The sequence below is a fragment of the Bison bison genome, unplaced genomic scaffold (genome assembly GCF_000754665.1).
Source record: "Bison bison bison isolate TAMUID 2011002044 unplaced genomic scaffold, Bison_UMD1.0 scf7180017864041, whole genome shotgun sequence".
NCBI lineage: Eukaryota > Metazoa > Chordata > Mammalia > Artiodactyla > Bovidae > Bison > Bison bison.
The window spans coordinates 3,418,358-3,445,428 of record NW_011494613.1 but is presented as its reverse complement, the minus strand read 5'-3'; the positions used below and the strand labels follow the sequence as shown (position 1 = coordinate 3,445,428).

At 37.5% G+C, this 27,071-nt stretch overlaps 1 protein-coding gene across 3 annotated transcripts in view; it reads right to left on the bottom strand.

The window, feature by feature from the left end:
- Window positions 1–256: 256 nt before the first annotated feature.
- Window positions 257–27,071, bottom strand: part of MIPOL1 (mirror-image polydactyly 1) — a 333,558-nt gene continuing 306,743 nt past the window's right edge. For all 3 annotated transcript variants that reach the window (XM_010835319.1, XM_010835320.1, XM_010835321.1), the window contains one exon: window positions 257–1,023. In XM_010835319.1, coding sequence (XP_010833621.1) covers window positions 957–1,023 — 67 coding nt within the window. In that variant the 3' untranslated portion in view covers window positions 257–956. The remainder of the gene's footprint in view (window positions 1,024–27,071) is intronic.

Genomic DNA, 27,071 nt, shown 5'->3' with positions numbered 1-27,071 from the left:
ATAATTTTATTGTATATTATAATTAGATTCCCATCTTCCATAACAAAAATTCAAATGACAGTCTAAATATAGGCATTAAAAAAAAAGAATACTTCGTATGTTTCATGGGCGCTTGCCTTTTTGTGTCATGGTGACACATGCTCATTTTCAAGCCAAAAGTATCCCACCTGAGTAGACAGACTTGGCAATTACTACGGCTCAAATAGAGTTTAGATCATTATTCAGACCCAACATTAAAAAATACCAACACCATGAATTTATAAGTACACATTAACAATACTTTCTTTTTATTGAAAACAGTGTGCATTATTTGTAGTGAAAAAAATCATGCTTTGATTAACGTCATTTTAATATGCCAAGCTCTTATTAAAGCAAATTATACATTCGATTCTTGGTATCCATACTTAATATTCTTTAATACTATAAAAGATTACATGTATGCATCGAAGGAAGACTATACATGCTTCTTATGTATGTGCTTCTCTCATTGGTTAAGAAATAAACTCTATATTGAAAAATGCATGTATTTGAAGTTTTGACCTAACACAGTGGATTAAGGTTTAGACAATATTTACTTTGCTGCATTTGACTCAGAAAGGGCCATATGTGAAGATATGATCCTGACCAACTTTACTATGTTTCTATAATGGTCTTCCAGCAAAAATATTTATATTAAATACAGTGAGATATAAAATAATTACAAATAAGCTGCAACTTTACAGCTATTCATTGGTAAAAGTCTGTAGTTAATACATTTGGATAAATAACTCAAGTCAGCAGCAAAGTGGTTAAACATTTGTGATTTGATTTTATCTCAGCTTGGAATGTGGTTGGAGTGTCCCACTTCTAACAACTGTTTGCTAAGTTAAGGCTTTAGTGTTTACACAGTGTTGAATGAAGCAGCCTGGTCACCAGATGTGATTGCTTCCCCAGACTGTCGTTTTTTTTTTTTCAGTTCAGATCACTGTCCTCATGGTCCCTGTTCCAACCTTCTTCCTCAGGACGTCCACCAGCCTTTCCAACCTAAGTTGAGGGCAGTGGGGTGGGAGGGGAAAAAAATAAAGAACACAGAAAGTGCAATTATTGTCAGGAATGTTTTGACTGAAAAAGGACAGTATTTACCTGTGATCAAGCACTTCTGGTCGTCATGTGAAGAAACAAAGCATGACTGGAAGTGAGAGACACGGGTGCAGAGTGCCAAGTATTTGAGGTTAAAAAAACAGCAAAAACATACACTTAAACCCAATCTTCAGATTACGGCAGTTTTAGAGGCTACATGAAAAACACAAGCTACTAGTTTTAATACATCTACCTACTTGCATCAAAGTTATGAATGAATCACTATTATGCCATGACAAGATGGCATATTAAATGTTGAGCAGTTTCAAACCGATTTTTCACCCAAGAAGTTCATTTTTCAATATAGAAATACTATAATTCTTAGACCTGTTACTGAGCTTAATAAGTGATATGTTGGTATACTGTATAATTGTTATGCATTACATTCCTTCTTTTTAAAGCCAGGTGTTAGGTGGCTAGGTTGGAAAAACGATGTCTCAGTGGCATCAAAACAATTTAAATATATATAAATGGTTTGATGCTAATAAAGCCAGATTTTCTGTACTACATTTTAAAAGTTTCTATTCCTGAGTAATATAAATAGGCTAGCACTGACTCTATATACTTCTGAGTCAAATATATGTGATTTTTCAGTTGATTAAAAATTCACCAACTAAACTGAAAATAGGAGTCCAAAGTTCAGAGGTCATTCTGTAGGGTTCTTAGACTGCTCTAAGGGAGAGAGATCCATTCATTGAATCAGTAAGGGTTTTGTGTCTCAAAAGATGATGGAATTAGATCATCAATTGCCTTTTTCTTACTATTTTATTCACAGTAAGCATAAAACCTCAACCAAAAATCTTGCTTGATGTCACACACACAGAAATCTTCTCTATAAGGGAAGCTCATACCCAGCAGCTTTCATATACACAATTCTCCCTCCTCAAAGACTGGTGAGCGACACAGTCTAGTCTGCTCCAGCTTTTCTCATTTATATGGATCCATGCATGAGGGTCCTTTGCAAATAAACACAGCACTGAGCCAGACACTAAAGGAATGAGGGTATTCTTAGAGTCATACACACTGGTTTAGATGGACTCATCAGCTGCATGCAACATTGAAAACAGCTCAAGTTAAATGGATGACTCTGCATATATCAAGAGTTTTGTTAATAGAAAGTAGGGACATGAAACAACTCGGGACATAAAAAAATCTTTGCTTTGAGAAATGTAGTTATGATCTCATAGTGAAAAAGGAAAATCTTGCTTAAATTTATTACCACAAATTTCTCTAATGTAAATTTTACACAAGTATTATACATCCATTAAAACAGCTTTAAGCTAGTGATGCAAATACTTGAACTAGAAGATTTATTAGAAAATTCACTGTATTTACAGATGACTCTGTTGGACTTTCCCTAGTGATAAGAACCAGTGCTCTGTTATACTCTCTGAAGAGTATGATTCCTAGGATCGCATAGATTCTTTAAGACAAAGTTTTACTAAGGTTAACTGTGGAGGAAGGGGAGGAAAAACGTCACCGTGAAATTTTAATTGCATTGTAAAATATGCTAATAACCTGAATTAACAGCTAACAACTAGAAACCTTGTAGAAGCCAGTAGAAACCTTGATATGCCATTAATAGAATTTCTCAGCATAGACTGTAAAAAGCTAAGACAATACACATATTTTTGGCTGCACTGGGTCTTTCTTGCTGTGTGCAGGTTTCTCCAGTCGCCATGCAGGGGCTTCTCCCGCTGTGAAGCGTGGGTTCTAGAGAGTATGGTCTCAGTAGTTGCAGCGTGCAAGCTCTGTAGTTGTGGCATGCAGGGTTAGTTTCTCTGTGGCACGTGGGATCTTAGTTCCCTGACTAGGGATTGAACCCGAATCCCCTGCATTGGAAGGTAGATTCTCAACCAGTGGACCACCAAGGAAGTCCCGAAAGTTAGAAAATAGTACTTTCAGGTTAGTTAACTATATCTCTCTCCCACAGTATCATTTGCTCTACTATTAAAAAAACTTCCTCATAATGTAAAAGTAAGCTCTACTTTGCACAGTTATTATCAGTATGAATTCTGAATCAGTGGAATGCTAAATTACTGAGATGAGTCTGTACTGTGCTTCTTTGGGTTTTTTCTTTACAGATGGACTCATCTTACTTTAGTTTCTTCATACATTAGGATATCTTTCCATTTAGAACTCTTACATCTTGTGAAGGCAAGAAGTTAGGAGGAAATACTTAAATATCATGTTTTGCAATGTCTTTATTATATTTCAACAACTACTAGATCAACCACATTCTCAGTTTATCCAGGTTGAATGATTTATGAAAATTTGATCTCAGAAACGAGAAATATGTCAATTACATCGTTTTGTAAAAGCTTACTGACTTTTGAAACACAATGAAGCATCTATTCCTTCCTGTAAGGAATGGACTATACCTGCCAAACACGGACTGTGCTGACAGGAAGGTAGGTGTGTCTGTTGAACCACCTTGCAGGATCTGCCTGCAGGTTATTCTTTACTGTCCTAATCAATAATATCCTTAAAAAATTACATAGTTTAATAAAATAGGCTCCAACTGCTTTACATGTTGCTCAATGATAGCTTCTCACAAAATTCATGAAATAGGAAAAGAGTCAGATTAGAATTCTAGGATTAGAATTTCTCTCTTCTAAATGAAGAAACAGAAGCCCAGACAAGGAAATCCTTGTACAAGGTCCTAAGATAAGACAGTAACAAATGTGGGCCTGGTTTCCTTGTTCTTATTTCAGTTACTTCCACTAGAGTTTGGGCTAATAGAAAGCTACAGATTTTAGATTATAGGTTACTGTATTATTTGTCTTAATAAGTACATTAAACTGTTTCCTCGAGTTATAACTTAAGTCAAATTGGTAAGCATTTACTGGCATATTTTATCTGCTAGTTTAGTAACAATTATAGGAAAGTAAACTGATAACGCTGTATATAATTAGGAAATAAGACAGTTTATTTGCTATAACACAAATGTTTTGTCAACTTGAAAAATACATTTATAGCTATATTTTAGACAGAAATTCTAGCTTTTTCAAATAATACCACTTTTATATTTTCTTTATGTCTATATAATATGTACATACTACAATGAAATACATAGCTTTCCATCAAGTAGATGATCATAAGTTATTTACCAATTTTCTGAGTTGGTTTACTCTCATTTTTCACTCTTAATGAATATTTTGATACATTTTAAAAGGCAAGTAATACTTAATGAATACTGACTATGTGTCAGCATTCTGAGAAGTACTTTATGCACATATTTAATTTTCATTACAACTCCATGGAGTAGATATTATCATTAGATGACAAACCAAAGCATATAGAAGGTAATCTGACCAAAGTTGCACTGCTATTGAGTTCTGAAGCTGGCGTACGCTGCAAGGCGTAATTACCACATCCCTGATCTCTCTGATGATGTGTTCCACTGCTTCAAAAATACTGTAACTTTTAAGGTTTAGTTTTGATTTTTTATGGCCTTGGACTACTCTTACTGACTAGATAATTTTTTTGCAAAGTGAGAGAAAGGACTGAAAACAGAACAAATTCCTCATCTTCAGTTGAACTGTAGTGAAGCAAAAATTTCACTATAGATAAACAAGCTGTAGATTCCATTAAAAATTTTTTTTTTAGATTTCATTTTTTTTTTTTTTTTTAGTTTTCATTTTTGAGAGAAAGTTTTGTTTTATCTGTCAAGGTGAGAGAATTCTTATTAGCAGGAGAATTTTCTTTTTAGAAAAAAATTCCATTTCTACTATTTAGGCAACAAAATTATCTCATCCAACATATCTGGCTTCTTAATTATTATTTTTTTTCCCAAGGAGACAGAATCAGGGAAATTCAAGAGAGATGGATAAAAATCATCCTTCCAGTAGAGAAGACAGCAAAGCCACTAAAAATGCTTTGGGTTGGCCATTAGTGTCAAAGATCTTGCTCTCTTTAAACCATGGCAGCGGGACAAGAAAGAGATGTAGTTTTTTCTTTTACTATTATGGCTGTTCTTTCTATGCTAGTTCTTAAATGTTGTTTTATCACCTTTAAACACTTTTTCTGTTTTCCTAAAAGACGTTATTTGTTCCCCTGATTTCATTTAAATGCTTATGGTACAGATTATCATCCCAAAACTCTCCTCTGAGTTTCACCCTCATATATCCAACTGCCTTCAAGATAGCTCCTCTTGCTTATTTCACAGGCATATGACAGTGAGCATATCTAAAATAAAGCTTATTTTACCTCCCATGCATATTTCAGTATTTCTTATTCTGATTACTGTTGGCATTCATTAACCAACTTTAAGTTGAAAAAATTTAGAAAACCTTGGTTCATTGATTTTTTTTTCTCACTGCAGCTTGGATCTAAGAAAAGACTGTGATAAAACCACTAATGTAGACAGTGGGAAGCAATAAAAGGGTTTACCTCATCTAGTAACGTCATTTACATTTTAGAAAGATTCCCCCCTGGCAAGAATATAGAGATGAGATGGAGGTAAGTTGGCCTACAGGTAGGGAGTCCAGATAACTTCTTAGGAGCACAACAATGTGGATGTACTTATGGTCACAAAACTGCATACCTAAAAAGCTTGTGATACGGATTTTAGTTCAATCGACAAACATTTATTTAGTAATTCCTATGAACTAGTTACTATTCGAGGCATTGATTATTCAAAGACTAGGACATGGCTTGATCATAGGAGCAGTAAGGTGGAGAAACATCTTTATATGGTAACTTCAATCAGTTATTGGTAAATGCTGTAATAAAAGGGTAAGCATGGGTATTACACAGAACCTAGCTTGGGCAGGGAAAAAGAAGGGCCTGTAAAGGCTTTCTGATGATGGCTGAGTTAAGTTTTGAAGGATAAGAAGGAGACAGTCACCTCAAGAAAGGTGGGAATGGAGAGGGGGTAGGATGGGAATTTCAGACAAAGGAAATAATATGTGTACAGGCACTGAGGTATGAAAAGCATGATGTGTGTCAAGTCCTACCAGTAGGATGGTTTCGCAGGTTTCTCAGGATCATGGAGGATGTTGGGAAATGAGATGGCAGTGGTTGGTCATGACTAGGTCTTGCCCTAGGTGGTAACTAAAGCCACAGGAGTGGATGGAAATGCTAAGAGAGACATAAGAAAGGAGGAGCAGGGGGGATGGGGGGTGGGAAGAAGAAAGAACCAAAATGAAAACAAACACTTTAAGGAAAAGGACTGACAAAAGAATTTGAGAAAACAGTCGGGAAGCAAAAGACAAACCAAGCGTAGGTGCTGTCACAGAAAGTAGAGAAGAGAATTTCAGGAAGAGAGTCATCAACAGGGTTAAATACTTAAATAAGATGAAAGTGACAAATGAACATTAGGAAATGACAACCTTCTCTGTGCAGCTTTAATAGCATGATAGAAGTAGGATGATGTGAAAAAGTGAAGATGAAGTATAGGCTTGGTTAGAAAATATAAGATCTTGGGTAGAAACTAAAGAGGATTATAGTTGCAGGAAAACATATGGCTGAGGAAGTCCTTAAAGAAATGGATGGCATGTGATTATGTTTATGGACTACAGAAGAGAAGACTACAGGAAGAAGCTAAAGTAAAAGGGAGGAAGACAATATATTTTAAGGAGGGTCTCAGAGAATGGAATTGTAAGCACAACTTGCAGCATTATCACTAAAAATATGACTGGAAAACTTTTCCTTGGAGATTAGAGGGTATAGAGGCGGGGGGAATAGAGCTGTGGATAACTCTGTAGAGGTGGAGCCATTTAACTGACAGAACTCATCATTGCTAGATTCAATTTTCCCCATTGAGTAAGAGGCAGAGTTCTCTACTGAGAGCACAGGGTAAAGAAAAAGGCTGGGAAGGGGGCGGGAAATAGTAAAGGTTTAATGGGACAAGAAAGGGAGGTGATATTGGACATGTAAAAGGAACGCTAGTGGGATTGATGGGCCACTGATATTGAAGTTTCTTAGCAGGGAAGGGGGAGCCTGGTGGGCTGCCATCTATGGGGTCACACAGAGTCGGACATGACTGAAGTGACTTAGCAGCAGCAGCATGAATGCAGAGGTTGGGTGGAGAGGAAGATACTGAACCAGGTACTTGAAATGCACATTAAAGGAACCTCAAGGATCTCACATTTATGGACATAAGTAGATATCACTGGAGAGGAGACAGACATAGTGATAATAAATTTGGATGATATAAATCCCAAAGAAGGGAGGGTTTTCATGTGGATGCAAAAGGTATGAAAATAGCAACAGGGAACCAGAGAACTCTTCTTTCTAGTCTACAGGGTATGGGGAAAAGACTGGTGTCTGATGGGCTACAAGCAAAGAAGTGTCCTTGGTAAATTCAAGTTTCAGGTAGAACGTATGTGGGAAACATTCAGTGCAGAAGTTGTGGAAAGATGCAGTGTAGTAGGGCTTCCAAGGTGGTACACTGATAAAGAATCCTCCTGCCAACGACAGGAGGCACAAGACATGTATGTGGGTTTGATCCCTGGGTCAGGAAGATCCCTGGAGTAGGAAATGGCAACCCACTCCAGTATTCTAGCCTGGGAAATCCTGTGGACAGAGGAGCCTGGTGGGCTACAGTCCATGGGGTTGCAAAGAGTTGGACACGACTCTATGACTGAACAACAAAACCCACCCTCCCAGGCATAAATTGTAAACAATGAAACAAAAAGTTCTCTCTCAGTCTCAGGCACACTATGTAACTGAAAGATACAGATTAAAATACACACAGATGCGTTTAAAAAATATATATATATACACATTTATAAATCTGTAAAGACACAACGTATAAATATGAACACACATATGTGCATAAAAGTACGTGTAAGAAATAAAGGAAGATCAATCAAAGAGAATAAAATGGAGAAAAGAAAGACTATTCACATATGAAATAGAATGGAAAAAGAAATTCTAAGTGAAAAGGTCAATGCAGAAGTATATGGGAGAGTGGGGTGAAAAGTCATGGTGAACACATTAATAAATTGAAAGATAAAAACCATATGATTATCTCAATAGATGCAGAGAAAGCCTTTGACAAAATTCAACATCCATTTATGATAAAAACCCTCCAGAAAGCAGGCATAGAAGGAACATACCTCAACATAATAAAAGCCATATATGATAAACCCACAGCAAACGTTAACCTCAATGGTGAAAAATTGAAAGCACTTCCCCTAAAGTCAGGAACAAGACAAGGGTGCCCACTCTCACCACTACTATTCAACATAGTTTTGGAAGTTTTAGCCATAGCAATCAGAGAAGAAAAGGAAATAAAAGGAATCCAGATTGGAAAAGAAGAAGTAAACCTCTCACTGTTTACAGATGACATGATCCTCTACATAGAAAACCCTAAAGACTCTACCGGAAAATTACTAGAGCTAATCAATGTAGTAAAGTTTCAGGATATAAAATTCACACACAGAAATCCCTTGCATTCCTATACACTAACAATGAGAAAACAGAAAGAGAAATTAAGGAAACAATTCCATTCACCATTGCAATGAAAAGAATAAAATACTTAGGAATAAATCTACCTAAAGAAACAAAAGACCTATATATAGAAAACTATAAAACACTGATGAAAGAAATCAAAGATGACACAAATAGATGGAGAAATATACCATGTTCATGGATTGGAAGAATCAGTATAGTGAAAATGAGTATACTACCCAAAGCAATCTATAGATTCAATGCAATCCCTATCAAGCCACCAATGGTATTTTTCAGAGAACTAGAACAAATAATTTCCCAATTTGTACGGAAATACAAAAAACCTCGAATAGCCAAAGCAATCTTGAGAAAGAAGAATGGAACTGGAGAAATCAACCTGCCTGACATCAGACTATACTACAAAGCTACAGTCATCAAGACAGTACGGTACTGGCACAAAGACAGAAAAATTGATTAATTTAGCTCTTCAGATATGTCATTATATCAAGTACTATCATTCATTCATTCATAAATACTTCTTGAGTATTTATTTTGTGAATGCACCTTCTAAACAGTTGTGTTCAAAAGAGTTTTTAATGTGTCTACTGTAGGTGTTATATCAAGTTTTTTTTTTTTTTTTTAATACAAAATCCTCTGTAAAGATGTGCCATAAAAGGAATTTTCAGCTATGTCATGATATAATGAGTTCAGGCTATATCTTTTGCAAATAGTTCTAAGATTATAAGTATTGTGAACAAGAGGTGTATTAATTAGAAGATAATGAGAAAGTAGGAATAAGATGTTCTTAGACACCACAATTTTGGGTCATTTAATTTTCAGTACTTCATTTAGCTCCACTTTTAGATGTACATTAATAGTAAGAAACTGTTTTTTTACCTTGAAATTAAATAATAAACTTGGATTTATCTTTGAGATAAAACAGAGCATAGAAAAAACTTAGTACATGTAAATACAACAGTGCTTAGATTAGATATATGACATTCCTTATTCAACGCCACTAATACATAAGATGAAGTGAAAAGTGAAGTGAAGTGAAAGTGAAAGTTGCTCAGTTGTATCTGACTCTGCGACCCCATAGACTATACAGTCCATGGAATTTTCCAGGCCAGAATACTGGAGTGGATAGCCTTTCCCTTCTCAAGGGGATCTTCCAACCCAGGGATTATAACCCAGGTCTCTCGCATTGCAGGCGGATTCTTTACCAGCTGAGCCACAAGGGAAGCCCAAGAATACTGGAGTGGGTAGCCTATCCCTTCTCCAGTGGATCTTCCTGACCCAGAAATAGAACCGGGGTCTCCTGCATTGCAGGCAGATTTTTTACCAACTGAGCTATCAGGGTAGACAAGGCAATGAAAAGTTACCTATATTTTAAACACAGACTAATATTTGCTATTTTCTATGTAACCTTGAAAAATTAGTTTCACTAAACAATCATTATAGCAATTAGCATCAATTTAGATGACTAATAAACATAAAAGTTGGAAATAAAACAACCAAATTACATAAAGCTTGGCCTTATTTCTATTTCATCCCACTTAAAAATTAAAACAGGGAGAAGAATTAAAGCTATATTTCCTTCTTTACAGGATCTCTAAGGTAATTCTACTTCAAGTTTTGGATTTTAAATTGATAATTTTGGTATAATTTTATCCAGGGCTTAATTAAGTTAGTAAGTTAGATGTCTAGATAGCCTGCTAGATTCCAACTGTCCAAAGCAGTGCTAGTGCAGTGGATGATACTATTAGGAAAGTACTTACTGAAGATAATAGAGTTATTTTGCTTAAGCCTCTAACTTAACATAATAAAGTGATTGAGATAATAGAATGAATTAAGATCAAGTGACAATTTTATTGGGCTCTTTAACTGTCTATCAGAGGATATTTAAACCATATGTAAGATTCCCAAGAAAACTCAACGCCAGTAACAACCTCATAAAGCTCCATGAGGGCTGGGACATTATGCGTTTTGTTCATAAATATATTTTTGTAACTAGCAGAACAGGCTCTCAAAAATCAACAGGACATTATTTGTTTGTGAATAAATATTATACACACATGCATATGTTAAGGGTCTCTGCAGAAGCATACTGAATGATAAAATAGTTATTTGAAAAGAATGTAGGGAGTTTGGGGGCTTGGTGGGAAAGATGTTAAATGAAATTTCACTCTTAGTGAGAACCAAGGTTATGCTTTTTGTATCAGGAGGGATTTTGTCAATGTGATAAGAATAAATTATTAATTCCCCAAACCAGCAACTCCAGCTCTTCTTTTTGACTTCATAACTTACAAGGAGAAAAAACATGAAGCATACAAAGGAATAAAATTGCTATTGATGCACCTTCTATGCATCTTCTATGGGAGAAGCATCACAGTCAAAAATAAGCAGGTGCATGACAATGTAGGGATTGACAAACTGAAAATACGGTAAACCATTTTTAACTGTTCCATTAAAAACTCTTGATTTAGAAGAACTGAAAAAGGGATATGTTAGTGGTATTTTTAAAAAGAACACAAATTTCGGCCAGTTCCTTTTCTGATTCTTGTGTTTTGTCCCTGCTCTGCAGCTTCTAGGATAGTCCTAGTGATGGAACCAGATGCCATGATCTTAGTTTTTTGCATGTTGAATTTTAAGCCAGCTTTTTCACTCTCTTCTTTCACCTTCATCAAGAGATACTTCAGCTCCTCTTCACTTTCTGCCATTAGGGTGGAGTCATCTGCATATTGGAGAAGGAAATGGCAACCCACTCCAGTGTTCTTGCCTGGAGAATCCCAGGGACTGGGGAGCCTGGTGGGCTGCCCTCTATGGGGTCGCACAGAGTCGGACACGACTGAAGCGACTTAGCAAGCAAGTAGCAAGCATCTGCATATATGAGGTTACTGATATTTCTCCCAGCAGTCTTGACTCCAACTTGAGCTTCAACCAGCCCAGGAGTTCACATGAACTACTGTTCACAGATGTTTTTTTCTGGAATTCCTTTGCTTTTTCCTAGATCCAGCGAATGTTGGCAATTTGGATCTCTGATCCCTTTGCCTTTTCGAAACTCAGCTTGTATATCTAGAAGTTTTTGGTTTACATACTTCTGAAGACCAGCTTGAAGAATTTTGAGCATAATCTTGCTAGCATGTGAAATGATTGCAATTGTACGGTAATTTGGGCTTTCTTTGGCACTGCCTTTCTTTGGGACTGGAATGAAAACTGACCGTTTCCAGTCCTGTGGCTATTGCTGCGTTTTCCAAATTTTCTGACATATTGATTGCAGCACTTTAACAGCATCATCTTTTAGGATTTGAAATAGTTCAGTTGGATTTCCATCACCTCTATTAGCTTTGTTCATAGCAATGCATTCTAAGCCCCACTTGACTTCACACTCCAGGATGTCTAGCTATAGGTGAGTGATCACACTATTGTGATTATCTGGGTCATTAAGACCTTTTTTGTATAGCTCTTCAGTGAATTCTTGCCACCTCTTCCTAGTTTCTTCTTCTTCTGTTACGTCCTTATCATTTCTGTCCTTTATCATGCCCATCTTCGCATGAAACGCTCCTTTGATATCTCCAATTCCCCTGAAGAGATCGCTAGTCGTCTCCATTCTATTGTTTTCCTCTATTTCTTTGCATTGTTCATTTAGGATAGCCTTCTTATCTCTCTGTGCTACTCTCTGGAACTCTGCATTCGGCTGGGTATGTCTTTGCCTTTCTCCCTTGCTTTTTGCTTTTCTTCTCTCCTCAGCTGTGTGTAAAGCGTCCTCACACAGCCACGTTGCCTTTGTGCATTTCTTTTTCTTTGGGATGATTTTGGTCACTGCCTCCTGTACAATATTACAAACCTTCGTTCATAGTTCTTCAGGCACTCTGTCTACCAGATCGAATCCCCTGAAACCACTTGTCACTTCCACTGTATAGTAATAAGGGGTGTGATTTAGGTCATACCTGAATAGCGGTTTTCCCTACTTTCTTCAATTTAAGCTTGAATTTTGCATTAAGGAGCTCATGATCTTAGCCACAGTCAACTCCTGGTATTGTTTTTGCTGACTATATAGAGTTTCTCCATTTCAGCTGCAAAGTACATATCAATCTGGTTTCGGTACTCACCATCTGGTGATGTCCATGTGTACAGTCATCTCCTGTGTTGTTGGAAGAGGGTGTTTGCTATGACCAGCGAGTTCTATTAACAGACCTTTTCTGTTAGCCTTTGCCCTGCTTTATTTTGTACACCAAGGTCAAACTGCCTGTTATTCCGGGTATCTCTTGACTTCCTACTTTTGCATTCCAATCCCCTATGATGCAAAGGACATCTTTTTTTGGTGTTAGGTCTAGAAGGTGTTGTAGGTCTTCCTAGAATTGGTGAACTTAAGCTTCTTTGGCATCAGTGGTTGGGGCACAGACTTAGATTACTATGATGGTGAATGGTGTGTCTTGGAAACAAAACCAAGATCATGCTGTTGTTTTTGAGATTGCATGCAGGTACTGTATTTTGGACATTTTTGGTTGACTATGAGGGTGTCTCCATTTCTTCTAAGGGATTCTTGTCCGAAATAATAGATATTGTGCTCATCTGAATTAAATTCACCCATTCCTATCCACTTTAGTTCAGTTCAGTTCAGTTGCTCAGTCGTGTCCGACTCTTTGCAACCCCATGAATCACAGCACGCCAGGCCTCCCTGTCCATCACCAACTCCCGGAGCTCACTCAGACTCATGTCCATTGAGTCAGTGATGCCATCCAGTCATCACATCCTCTGTCGTCCCCTTCTCCTCCTGCCCTCAATCCCTCCCAGCATCAGAGTCTTTTCCAATGAGTCAACTCTCCGCATGAGGTGGCCAAACTATTGGAGTTTCAGCTTTAGCATCAGTCCTTCCAAAGAACACCCAAGGCTGATCTCCTTTAGAACGGACTGGCTGGATCTCCTTGCAGTCCAAGGGACTCTCAAGAGTCTTCTCCAACACCACAGTTCAAAAGCATCAATTCTTCTTCGGCACTCAGCTTTCTTCACGGTCCAACTCTCACATCCATACATGACCACAGGAAAAACCATAGCCTTGACTAGACAGACCTTTGTTGGCAAAGTAATGTCTCTGCTTTTCAATATGCTATCTAGGTTGGTCATAACTTTCCTTCCAAGGAGTAAGCGTCTTTTAATTTCATGGCTGCAGTCACCATCTGCAGTGATTTTGGAGTCCAAAAATATAAAGTCTGACACTGTTTCCACTGTTTCCCCATCTATTTCCCATGAAGTGATGGGACCAGATGCCACGATTTTCATTTTCTGAATGTTGAGTTTTAAGCCAACTTTTGCACTCTCCTCTTTCACTTTCATCAAGAGGTTTTTTAGTTCCTCTTCACTTTCTGCCATAAGGGTGGTGTCATCTGCATATCTGAGGTGATTGATATTTCTCCCGGCAATCTTGATTCCAGCTTGTGCTTCTTCCAGCCCAGCCTTTCTCATGATGTACTCTGCATAGAAGTTAAATAAGCAGGGTGATAATATACAGCCTTGACGTACTCCTTTTCCTATTTGGAACCAGTCTGTTGTTCCATGTCCAGTTCTAACTGTTGCTTCCTGACCTGCATATAGGTTTCTCAAGAGGCAGGTCAGGTGGTCTGGGATTCTCATCTCTTTCAGAATTTTCCACAGTTTATTGTGATCCACACAGTCAAAGGCTTTGGTATAGTCAATAAAGCAGAAATAGATGTTTTTTCTGGAACTCTCTTGCTTTTTCGATGATCCAGCGGATGTTGGCAATTTGATCTCTGGTTCCTCTGCCTTTTCTAAAACCAGCTTGAACATCTGGACTTTAGTTCACTGATCCCTAAAATGAAAATATTGCCACCTCCTGCTTGACTATGTCCAATTTACCTTGATTCATGGACCGAACATTCCAGGTTCCTATGCAATATTGTTTTTTACGGCATCGGACTTTACTTTCACTACCAGACACATTCACAACTGAGAGTCGTTTCTGCTTTGGTCCAAATGCTACATTCTTTCTGGAGTTATTAGTAACTGCCCTCCACTCTTCCCCTGTAGCATATTGGACACTTTCCATCCTGGGGGGCTCATCTTCTGGTGTAATATCTTTTTGCCTTTATATACTGTTCATGGGGTTTTCTAGGCAAGAATATTGGAGTGGGTGCCACTTTCTTCTCCAGCGGACCACATTTAGTCAGAGCTCTTTACTATGATCCATCTGTCCTGGGTGCCCCTGCACAGCATGGCTCGCAGCTTCATTGTTACATAAGTGCCTTCACCATGACAAGGCCATGATCCATGAAGGGGAAGGCACACAGAAGACATTTATTTCTTTTAGATGAAAGACTACTGATTACATCACTCTTCTGTTTAAAATATCATAGTTTCACTATTTTTAGAGTGTCTTTTGTTAAAAATTAAGGATGTTAAGTCATTTTCTTCTTCAATACTGTTTTAAAAACTTCAATTATATTCTCCTAAAAGTTTTTTTTTCCCCTATGAAGAAACTGATCCTTGGTTTCAAGATAAGGATACAGTAAATAAAAGTTTGAAGTTAATCTCATTCATGATATCATTAGATAGCTAGACAGTCACTGCTTCTGTCAGTTTAAAATTGTATGTTACAATACTTAGGTATTTTATATACAGTCTAATTTTAATATGAATGAGAAAAATTAATCTTTCTAAAATATCAAAATTTAGTTATGTAATATAATCATGAAAAAGAAGATTTCTCTGAAAAGTTTATGATGTATACTGGTCATAAAACATACACTATTTACTTAGAGTTGCCATGAGAACATATTAAAGGAAAATGTTTATAAAGATTTATACTAATACATATATAAAAGCATAAAAGAGGTTTATATTTTCATCTATCTCAAAAGAGTGTCTATCCCAACCATATACACATTTTTTGGGTAATTTATGGATAAGGAATTCTGAATGCCTTCAAAGAGAGCATTTATAAGTTTCATTTCTTTCTGATTTTTGATTTTTATATGCCATTTGTAAATGTAATTACTATTCTTTAATATCCATTCACTTCACAGCTAATACTTTCAAGCACCAGAGAAGACAAAATTAAATTGCATGTATCTTTCTTTTACTTGATAAAGTGTTAGTTTTAACGATGAATGAACTTTATTCTCAGTATCTAGATTAGTCACTGGTGGCAAGTTAGTGACTTATATGCAGAGTACACCATGTGAAATGCCAGACTGGATGAATCACAAGTTAGAATCAAGATTGCTGGAAGAAATATTAACAACCTCAGATATGCAGATGATACCACTCTAATGGTAAAAAGTGAAGAGGAACTAAAGAGCCTTTTGATGAGGGTGAAAGAGGAGAGTGAAAAAGCTGGCTTGAAATTCAACATTCAAAAAACGAAGATCATGTCATCTGGTCCCATCACATCAAGGCAAACAGAAGGGGAAAAAGTAGAAGTATTTCTTGGCCTACAGACCTGGCCATGAAATTAAAAGACACTTGCTCCTTGGAACGAAAGCTATGGCAAACCTAAACAGCATACTAAAAAGCAGAGACATCATTTTGCTGACAAAGGTCTGTATAGTCAAAACTATGGTTTTTCCAGTAGTCATGTATGGATGTAAGAGTTGAACCATAAAGAAAGCTGAAGGCTAAAGAATTGATGCTTTTGAACTGTGGTGCTGGAGAAGACTCTTGAGAGTCCCTTGGACAGCAAGGATATGAAATCAGTCAATACTAAGGAAATCAACCCTGAATATTCATTGGAAGGCCTGTTGCTGAAGCTGATGCTTCAATACTTCAGTCACCTGATAGGGAGAGCTGACTCACTGGAAAAGACTCTGATGCTGGAAAAGACTGAAGGAAGAAGAGGGCAGCAGAGAATGAGATGGTTAGATAGCATCATTGACTCAATGGACATTAATTTGAGCAAACTCTGGAAGGTAGTGGAGAACAGAGGAGCCTGGTGTGCTACATAGTCTAAGGGGTCTCAAAGAGTTGGACACCACTTACTGACTGAACAACATCAATAAGTTAGTTACATAGACACACATCCACTCTTTCGAGCTGTGTCTGTGTCTGTGTGTGCTTAGTCACTCAGTCATGTCTAACTCTTTGGTATCCCATGGACTGTAGCCCACTAGGCTCCTCTGTCCCTGGGATTCTCCAGGCAAGAATACTGGAGTGGGTCGCCATTTCCCACTCCAGGGGATCTTCCCCACCCACAGATCTAACCTATGTCTCTTGTCTCTCCTGCATTGGCAGGTGGATTCCAGGTGGTGCTAGTGGTTAAAGAATCTGCCTGCCAGTGCAGGAGACCATAAAGGAAGTGGGTTTGATCCCTGGGTTGAGAAGATCCTGGTGGAGGAAGTGAGCTGACAGAACACTATTAAATTGTAACAGGGACTGAGTTACAAAGATCTGAAATGTGAATTGTTCTTATGTTCAGATTTGCTTACAATGAGTAATTCATTCACTGAGGTGGATTTTTTTTTTACATAATTTTCTTTAGACTTGCAGTATTTGTAGTGTTAATAATACATACAGATTTTTATATTCTAGAAACTACCTTGAACTTGTCACAAATAACAACAAATAAGGCCTCATATATTTATAATGATTTTGATTTACAGAGTCTTAGAGGGAAATGTGGGCTTCCCAGGCAGTGCTAGTGGTAAAGAACCCACCTACAAATGCAGGAGACATAAGAAACATGGGTTTGATCCCTGGATCAGGAAGATCCCCTGGAGGAAGGCACGGCAACCCACTCCAGTATTCTTGCCTGGAGAATCCCAGGGACAGAGGAGCCTGGCAGGCTACATTCCATAGGATTGCAAAGAGTCAGAAGGACTGACTCGACTTAGCATACATGCATGCAGAGGGAAATTTGTATGGTCAGTAAAAACTATTCCCTTATCTTAATTGGTAGAGCAATTCCCATCTGGTTGTGAAGAGCTGATCCTTAAACCTGCCTTCTGATAAAGTCCTAAAGGTTTTTCTAATAGTCTATAAGATATCATACATGAAAAGTATCATTTGTTACTTTCCCTTAAACTAGGTTTGGGTAATACAGTAATGTTTATATCTTCTTGTGTGTGTTTTGTTACTTAAATTTAGTGGAACTACTTCTTTGAGTAAATAATCCAGCTGGTATTAATGAATAATTGCTGTAAATCTTTGCTAGTAGCCTGCCATCATCATATGCCTTTTAAAACAAAACAATTATAAAAATTTCTTCTATATCTGCTTTCTGCCCCATATATCTGAACTTTTAAATATTCACCCACCAGCTCGGTTCAGACAGTTCTTCCCAATACTATCAGCTCAGGAACTGATCTGCTGTTTGCCCAGTAGAGGAGTTACATATTGCCTTTTGAAGAATGACACCTCAGACCACAGCCTTGACATCTGGCCTATCTTTGAATGGCTTCAGATTCAGCTCTTAAGAATAATCATTATCATCCGGAATGACTTTGGGCATTCTGACTTTTAGCACTAAACTCCACAGAAAGAGTTTAATTAGGTGGGAAAGTTATATAATTTAAACTGCTATCATTCTAAAGACATTCTCATGGGTATTTCTGCTCTTCCCAGAGACGATTCCTTAGAAGCCTTTTCCTTCCTTTGCTCTTCAGTTACTGGAAGCCAGTTTTGATGAGTTTTATATCTGCCATCTGACAGCACTGTTCTCAAACACTAGTTTTTCTCCTAAGTTTATAAGTTAGGGTTACACAAAAAGAAAATGAAATTCGTTTTCAGTGCTGAACTACAGACATTCTATTAATGGCACTGTGTTGCTCCTATCTCTTGGGAAGAAAATCTTAAAATATCGACTACTTCTTTACCCTTCACATCTCTTCAGTCACCAAATTACATTGTTTTCCTCTGTGGTGTTCTTGCTATGAATTCCTTCCTCCTTCTCACTGCTACCAGCCCATATCAGCATATCAGTTCTCTATACTATTAAATTGTAGTGCTTCTTGGCTGGTACTCCTATCTCTAAAACCAACCTGCTGCCATTAATCTTCTACAATACTAAGCGGGACTGATGTTCTAAAATGCTAGTTCCATCACGTAACCTTTGCTGCTTTCAAAACTCTACAGCGGTTTCTTATTCCCTATCACCTGAAATCTAAATGCCTTTGCATACTTTTGAAGGCTCTCAGTAGTTCAGCCTTGCCTCGCCCACGTGACGTCATCCCACAGGAACCTCCGCTCGGCGGGGCTGACCTTTAGACTGGCTGCTCTCCAGTACTCCACTCACACTTGTACCTTTGCTTCATTTATGCTCTTTCCTCTTTTACCCTTTCTTCTTTCCTCTCTGTTTATGTGTCTCCCACTCATTCCTCAGGTCTTCCTTTTCTCTGTATTATCTGCACTGAACAATTAACAAGCTCTTCCAAGTTCTTCGATACCAATGAAATAATAAAAAAGGGAAATAAATATATAAATATGTTATTAGCTTTATATACAGATGCAAGATGGCAGATACCCTCACAATTTCACGTCTAGGAATCTGTGGCCTCTCCAAGGCATTTAGCTATAAGGGCTTCCGTCATGGCTCAGTGGCAAAGAATCCAGCTGCCAAGCAGGAGACGCTGGTTCGATCCCTGGGTCGGGAAGATCCACTGGAGAAAGAAATTGCAACCCACTCTAGTACTCTTGCCTGGGAAATCCCAAGCAGAGGAGACTGGTGGGCTAAAGTCTGTGGGGTCGCAAAAGAGTCAGACACAACAGACAAGTCAGTCAGTCCTTAGCAACTGAACAACACCAACAATATATTCACTGCAGCAGCATTTGGAAACAACTTAAACAACTTAATACCAATGCTCTAAATGTCTTGTGGGCAAGAGCTGTACAGCATATTTTTCATTTATTCCACCAAATCTGAGCGGTAAATACAGAAAACAATTTTTTGGTGAGGTGTCTTTCTCTATATCTTATAATAACGTGTGCTCAGTTGCTCACCTGTGTTCACGGAATTTTCCAGGCAAGAATACTGGAGCGGGTTGCCATTTCCTACTCCAGGGGCTCTTCCCCACCCAGGGACTGAACCACATCTTTTGTATCTTCTCCCCTGGCAGACTGATTCTTTACCACCGTGCCATCTGGGAAGCCCATATCCTGACAGTAACAGAGATGAAAATAAAATTCAAACTCATTGATTCCTCCCTATTACTGGTCTGTATTTCTCACTCAAATCCCGTATCTTTACTTTCCAAGAAAAGATAAAATAATTTAAATTTCATATGGTAGTCTGACTAACAAGAAACACAAGAAACTATTTGCATTAACGCCTCAAGGAAATGGCTAGAAGAAAAAGTATTACCAGATATAAAGAAACAAGTTGAAAGAATTAATCTTACTCATAATCGTTATCTTCTCCAAAAAGTCCCCATAGGCAGCGTGCTTCTAATGCTATGTGCATGAGTGCATGCTCAGGCGCCAAGTCGTGTCTGACTCTTTGTGACCCCATGGACGCTAGGCTGCCAGGCTCCTCTGTCCATGGGATTTCCCAGGCAAGAACACCAGAGTGTGCTGCCATTTCCTTCTCCAGGGGAATGTTCCCAACCTAGGGACTGAACCCACGTCTCCTGCATTAGCAGGCAGATTCTTTACCACTGAGTCACCAGGGAAGCCTCTACTGATATGTATATACACTCAAAGACTTAAATCCCTCATATGTACCTGTCAAAAGTGCACTATTTTGACATGCTTACTGAGAACAGAGGATAACTTACTATCCTCAGAGCAAGCTAACTCCCATCTGAACTTTCTCTCTCAATCTGAACTACTGTAGGATGGCTCTTTGATGGGAAGCATACTCTGCCTTTTCCAACTTCACATTATCCTGCTCTATTACATGCCAGTGTCTCTGAAGGCTATAAAAAGAGCCATATTAACAAAGTATAGATATTTTGAATAAAAAGATTCTCAGTCCTTTATCTGAAAATCTAGTTATCACTACATATGCGGGGCTTCCCTCATAACTCAGTCAGTAAAGAATCTACCTGCAATGCAGGAGACCCAGGTTCCAGTCTTAGGTTGGGAAGATCCCCTGGAGAAGGAAATGGCAACCCACTCCAGTACTCTTACCTGGAGAATCCCATGGACAGAGGAGCTTGGCAGGTTGCAGTCTATGGGGTCACAAGAGTTGGACATGACTTAGTGACTAAACCACCACCACCACATATACTTATGATTGTGCTTGGTTACTCAGTTGTGACTAACTCTGCAACATGCCAGGTCTGCAGGCACCTGGTCTGCAGCCTGCCAGAGTCCTCTGTCCATGGAATTTTCCAGGCAATAATACAAGAGTGGGGTGCCATTTTCTATTCCAGGCAATCTTCCCAACCCAGGGATTGAACCTGCATCTCTTGTGTCTCTTGCATTTGCAGGTGGGTTCTTTACCACAGTGTCCCCTGGAAAGCCCTGTATTCTCTTATATATAGCTTTTAAACAATTTAGGTTATCATTATAATAGAAGGTATTAAAATGTGTTTTATAATTAGAGGGCAAGATGAAGTATTACCTGTATACTATTAAAAAAACCCTAGTACTATATTTCTCTTTTTGATACAACTGAAGAAATTTAAAATCTGCTGCTAGTCCTCAATGGCATCTCTACAAATGACCTAACTATATTCTTAATTAACAGAAACCTTTTCTAGCAATTCTAAACACTTTTAAATTCAACAATTCCACTTCTAGGAATTTATGTCTCCTACAATAACTACAGATATGTGCAAACATTTAGATGCGAGTAGGTTCACTGCAGCAGTACTTTAAAATAGTAACAACAGATTTAAAGTCATTTGAATTACTTAGTAAAACATTTTGTATAATGACATAGAAAGTTAATCATGACATATCAAGTGAATCAGGTTACAAATCTGTATGTACTATATAAAAACATGTTTTTAAAATGTCAAGTTGTTTAGTAATATTTTAAAAATTGTCTAAAAATTAGTGTATATTAGTTTAGTAATTTATATATCTATATCTATATCTCATGGTTATAAAGCATTTAAAAATATTTGGCCTAAAACAATATCATGTAATATTTCTCTTGATAAAAATGACACATGTACTTAACTACTAAAATGAACAAGGGGTCATTAAAAAGCAAAAAAATGCAACCTGTCTCTATTTCCAGTCTTATTTTTTGTTGAGCTGTCCACAGGTTTGAGGATCCAATAAGGTTGACAGACAGCTTATGAGGCTTAAAAGTTACCTGTGGCTATAAAGTAGTTTTATTCAGTATGTATGTGTATTTTGCAGGTTTAAAAGTTTTACTTCTTACTAGCTAGACACTTCCCAGAAAAATAAATGAAGGGGACATAAGGTACACAAAGATGGAGTAACTATTATTTCACTGTTTCTTAATGTCATAAATCAAGGTCATACAATTTTGCCAATTAAGTTTTTACAATATTTAAAAATATTATTTGAACTGAAGGAGACTTTTTTACATAGTCAAGGCTTCTTCAGGTACTTTCCTTTAATCTCCCACACCCAAATGAGGCCAATCCAGCAACTAAGAGCTCAAACCTCTCATTGTGTTTTGATCCTGTTTGTTCTATCCTTGCAGGATATTTGCTTTGGAAGAGGAGATTTATAGCCGAAGAACTATGACTTAAACAGCTTATTTGCTAAGATAAACCAACGTGCATTAGTATTAAGGTTAAAAAAAAAAACTATTACCTACTGGACTGCTAATTAATAAAAACAACCCTTTCTTTAAAAGAAAAAAAAAGTACACAGAGATGGAGTTTAAATAATTCTAATGCTTTTTCTAGACAGATAATCACAAGTAATAATTTAAAAAAATCCTCCAATAAACAAGATAATAAACCTGAACTGTAAAAGAAAAAAAAGTCTTTGTTAAAAAAAAAATAAAAGCAAAGTTTTAAACAGAAAAATGTTCACTGTACATATAATAAAAAGCTTATTTACTACCCAAAGAGTTCTTACACATCAATAAAAAGTGATTAACAGTTCAATATAAAAATAGGAAAAAGGTCATGAACAACAGTTAACATAAAAAGAAAAATAAACTTCAATAAATATTAAAATTTGCTTAACTTTATTCATAATTAATAGAAGACATATTAAAATGAGATATTTTTCATCTTTCAGAGTGGAAGGCTAAAAACTTTGATAATACTAAATAGTGTATTAAATACACTATTTAAATACTAATTAGCTTAGGGAATAAGCATTCTCACAGATTATTAGTTGCTGACTTAACTTCTTAACAGAACAATTTGGCAATATTTAGAATTAAAAGGGGACGAGGGGGTGACAGAGGATGAGATGGTTGGATGGCATCACCAACTCGATGGACAGGAGTCTGAGCAAGCTCCGGGAGCTGGTGATGAACAGGGAAGCCTGGTGTGCTGCAGTCCATGGGGTCGCAAAGAGTTGGACACGACTGAGCGACTGAACTGACTGACTGAGTTAAAAAGGCACATTTTTTTAACCTTAAAATTTTGATTTCTAGAAATTTATCCTCTAAATCTAGCTAAAGGACTATACAGAAATCTGCTTAAGGAAGGCCGAACACTTGTAGCATAGTTTGTAACAGCAAATTTTAACAACTCAAGTAAATAAATTCAAATTCTTTTCTCACAGAAATTGCACCCTAGTCTACAAAAGACATATGTATACAGTAATTTTTTTTAAGCCTCAAAGTATTATTTCACAATGTTCTGTATTGGCTGGGAATTAGCAATTAATGTTTCTTTTTTGGAAAATCTGTAAGGAAGCTGATAATACTTTGGAGACTGAAAATTCAAAGTTAATTTATTTTTAGTACTAAGTAGAGACATTATTTTGCCAACAAAGGTCCGTCTAGTCAAGGCTATGGTTTTTCCTGTGGTCATGTATGGATGTGAGAGTTGGACTGTGAAGAAGGCTGAGCACCAAAGAATTGATGCTTTTGAACTGTAGTGTTGGAGAAGACTCTTGAGAGTCCCTTGGACTGCAAGATCTAACCAGTCCATTCTGAAGGAGATCAGCCCTGGGATTTCTTTGGAAGGAATGATGCTAAAGCTGAAACTCCAGTACTTTGGCCACCTCATGCGAAGAGTTGACTCATTGGAAAAGACTCTGATGCTGGGAGGGATTGGGGGCAGGAGGAGAAGGGGACGACAGAGGATGAGATGGCTGGATGGCATCACTGACTCGATGGATGTGAGTCTGAGTGAACTCTGGGAGTTGGTGATGGACAGGGAGGCCTGGCGTGCTGCGATTCATGGGGTCGCAGAGTCGGATACGACTGAGCGACTGAACTGAACTGAACTGAACTATTAAGATACATACATTTGCCTTTTTATTGGACATATCAGTATACATCCTTCTTCATGGGTAGGCAAAATGCTTTGCTTAAAACAGGGATCGTGTTCACAGAACTGCAGTGGAGAAGATCAAAACAACTTAAATATGGGCTCTTGTGAGAACTTGATGCTCTAAAATAATTTGAATTGTTTCTAGCTTCTCTTTTAGTAGCTCAACCCTCAAAAGCTAGCTGGAGCTTGTAATAAAAGGACATCTTTTCCAGGGAAAACCACAGAACCCTGTTTCAAAAAAAATCCCTTAGGTGTGGCATTTGACTTTTTCTTTTTACTTAACCCAATAGGTGGTTATGCATCTCAGTAAACAAAAAACTTCACTGACTTGTAAGATTGCAGGAAAAAAATGAGCAACAAGGAATAAAGTCTTAGGAAAATATTGAAATAAAGAAAGCTCCCACTTGTGACAAATCCTTCTCAATAAACTCAGCCTAGTTCACTAGGTTACCACATCATCTGATATTATAAAGATATATACAACTATCCTGACCAGAGGCCTGACATAAATATTAGCTTGGAGAAGCTAACATTTAATAAAGTTATTAAAACTTCTATTTAAAAATATTTATCACATTTTTGTGATTCTTATATCCCTAAAATTTAAACAACTTTGTCTATGATGCCATAATCTCTTAGAAATACTACTATTAAAGAAGTCAGTAGGAACAGTCACTTTTTCCCACTGATCCTTCCAATCACCGAGGGGTAGTCAATATACTATCACAGAGGAAGGAGTGTAATCTTTCCTTTAAATTTCAATAACTAATATTATAAGCACAAGCATAATGCAAAGACTTCACTGGGTAACCTTTTGTTAATTTATCAATTCCAATTTTTTTTCTTATACAAAAGGAGGCTTTATTTATAATTCTTTAATGCGCAATTTGAAAACTGAGAAAGCTGAAAAACCAGAAGTATTTTTGTTTGTTGTAACTCTTGTAACAGCAAAACCTGAACAAGGGTGATAATTCATATATTTCACTGCAGAAATATTCATGCTTGATTACAGTATGTTTCTCTACAACAACTGAAGATATTAACTAATAAAGAGAATATACATCGTATTACCTTTATGAAATTTGAAAAATTCTCAATTCTGAAACACTAATAGCCCCCAAGCAGGGTTAAATGAAGGGTGTGGATTTGATTAGATTCTGTTTTGTTATTTCTTTAGTAGGTGAATATAGTACATATGCTATAGCATACTCAATATTTAAAAATAAAAATTCGAGAAGGCCTAAATCTTAGACCTTTTTTTTGTGGCACGCTGTAACAGGTAACCAAGACCGCTAGCAACATAACCCACAAAATTAATGAAACATTATGCTTTCACAACTATGAAACCTCCCCTAATTGATCCAAGTCTGATAGAGTATCTTCCTTAAGTGTTCCCTGAGTACCTCAAACTTCTTCTTTAGAGCTGTTTACCTGTCAATATCCTTTGCTACATTGTAAGCTCAGTGATGGCTAGTACTGCTGTCTTTAATTTTATCTACCAGTGATGCTCAGTGTCTACCTCAATGCTTGGTGAATCATACGTACTTGATTAAAATAATAATTGAATTGAAGAGCAGAAAAGTTTCAAAGAATTTTCTAAAGCCCTCCACATGGTTCACTGGAAGTCTCTCAGTCGTGTCTGACTCTTTGTGACCCCTTGGACTATACAGTCCATGGAATTCTCTAGGCCAGAATACCAGAGTGGGTAGCCTTTCCCTTCTCCACGGGATCTTTCTAATCCAGGGATTGAACCCAGGTCTCCTGCATTGCAGGAGGATTCTTTACCAACTGAGCTATCAGGGAAGCCCCGACATAGTTCAAGATACTTAGAAATGGGCAGGCACTCTCTCATTCAACTTCTATCTTGTGTGTGTGTTCAGTCACTCAGTCATGTCCAACTCTTTGTGACCCCATGAACTGTAGCTACCCAGGCTTCTCTGTCCAAGGAATTCTCCAGGCAAGAATACTGGAGTGGGTTGTCATTTCCTACTCTAGGAGATCTTCCTGACCCAGAGAACGAATCTGAGTCTCCTGCATTGGCAGGCAGATCCTTTGCCATTGAGCCACCTGGGAAGCCCAACTTTTATCTTATCATTATTTAATAGTTCTTTTTCATCTTATTTTACCAAAATATTTTAACACCTATCCATTCACTGACATTTCTATTGTAGGACAATCATGTTTATTATTATTTTATTTATTTTTTGGTAATCTTTCATGTTAATGATTGCAATTACTTGTCTTTTTAAGTTAAATATTTTAAATACTTATATTTGGTAACTTAAATTTTTGCTGAATCTTCATTGCTATTGACATTTTTTTAAACAGTGTACAATTATTAATAGGATCAATATCAACAATGAACAGATCTGAAGTCCTAATAATACTGCTACACTTCAGTATATAGTCAGCTGAGCATTCCCCTTTCCCATTATTTTATTTTTCTCATTTTTATCGGTAGGACTGGCTTAAATCTTGACTCAGATTCTCTGTATTCATTTATATTTGAAAGAGATAAAAATCTAACTCCTCTTTCCTTATTTCTTACACCAGCTAGTGGCACTTTGAAGTTTAAAATTCCTATTTCTAAAATAAGTAGGAACTGGGAGCACCATAGACAGATCGAGCTAACTGCCCTGTTTGTGATCTTTTATGTTTCTGAATATGCATGATTCCTGCTACTTAATTTTGGCTCAGGCTTTGGTTTCTTTAGAAGTTTTGACCTTGCCATGACCTTTGGTTTCTTTAAATAGGATTCTGTACATTTTCAGAGGATTGAGATGATTTCCTAAGGTCAGAATGTGGTTGGGCATTTTACCACTGCTCATGAAGCAATATGAGCAACTGAATGTCATTAGATCAGATCAGATCAGATCAGATCAGTTCCTCAGTCGTGTCTGACTCTCTGCAACCCCATGAATGGCAGCACCCCAGGCCTCCCTGTCCATCATCAACTCCCGGAGTTCACTGAGTCTCACGTCCATCGAGTCAGTGATGCCATCCAGCCATCTCATCCTCTGTCGTCCCCTTCTCCTCCTGCCCTCAATCCCTCCCAGCATCAGAGTCTTTTCCAATGAGTCAACTCTTCCCATGAGGTGGCCAAAGTATTGGAGCTTCAGCATCAGTCCTCCCAATGAACACCCAGGACTGATCTCCTCTAGGATGGACTGGCTGGATCTCCTTGTAGTCCAAGGGACTCTCAAGAGTCTTCTTCAACACCTG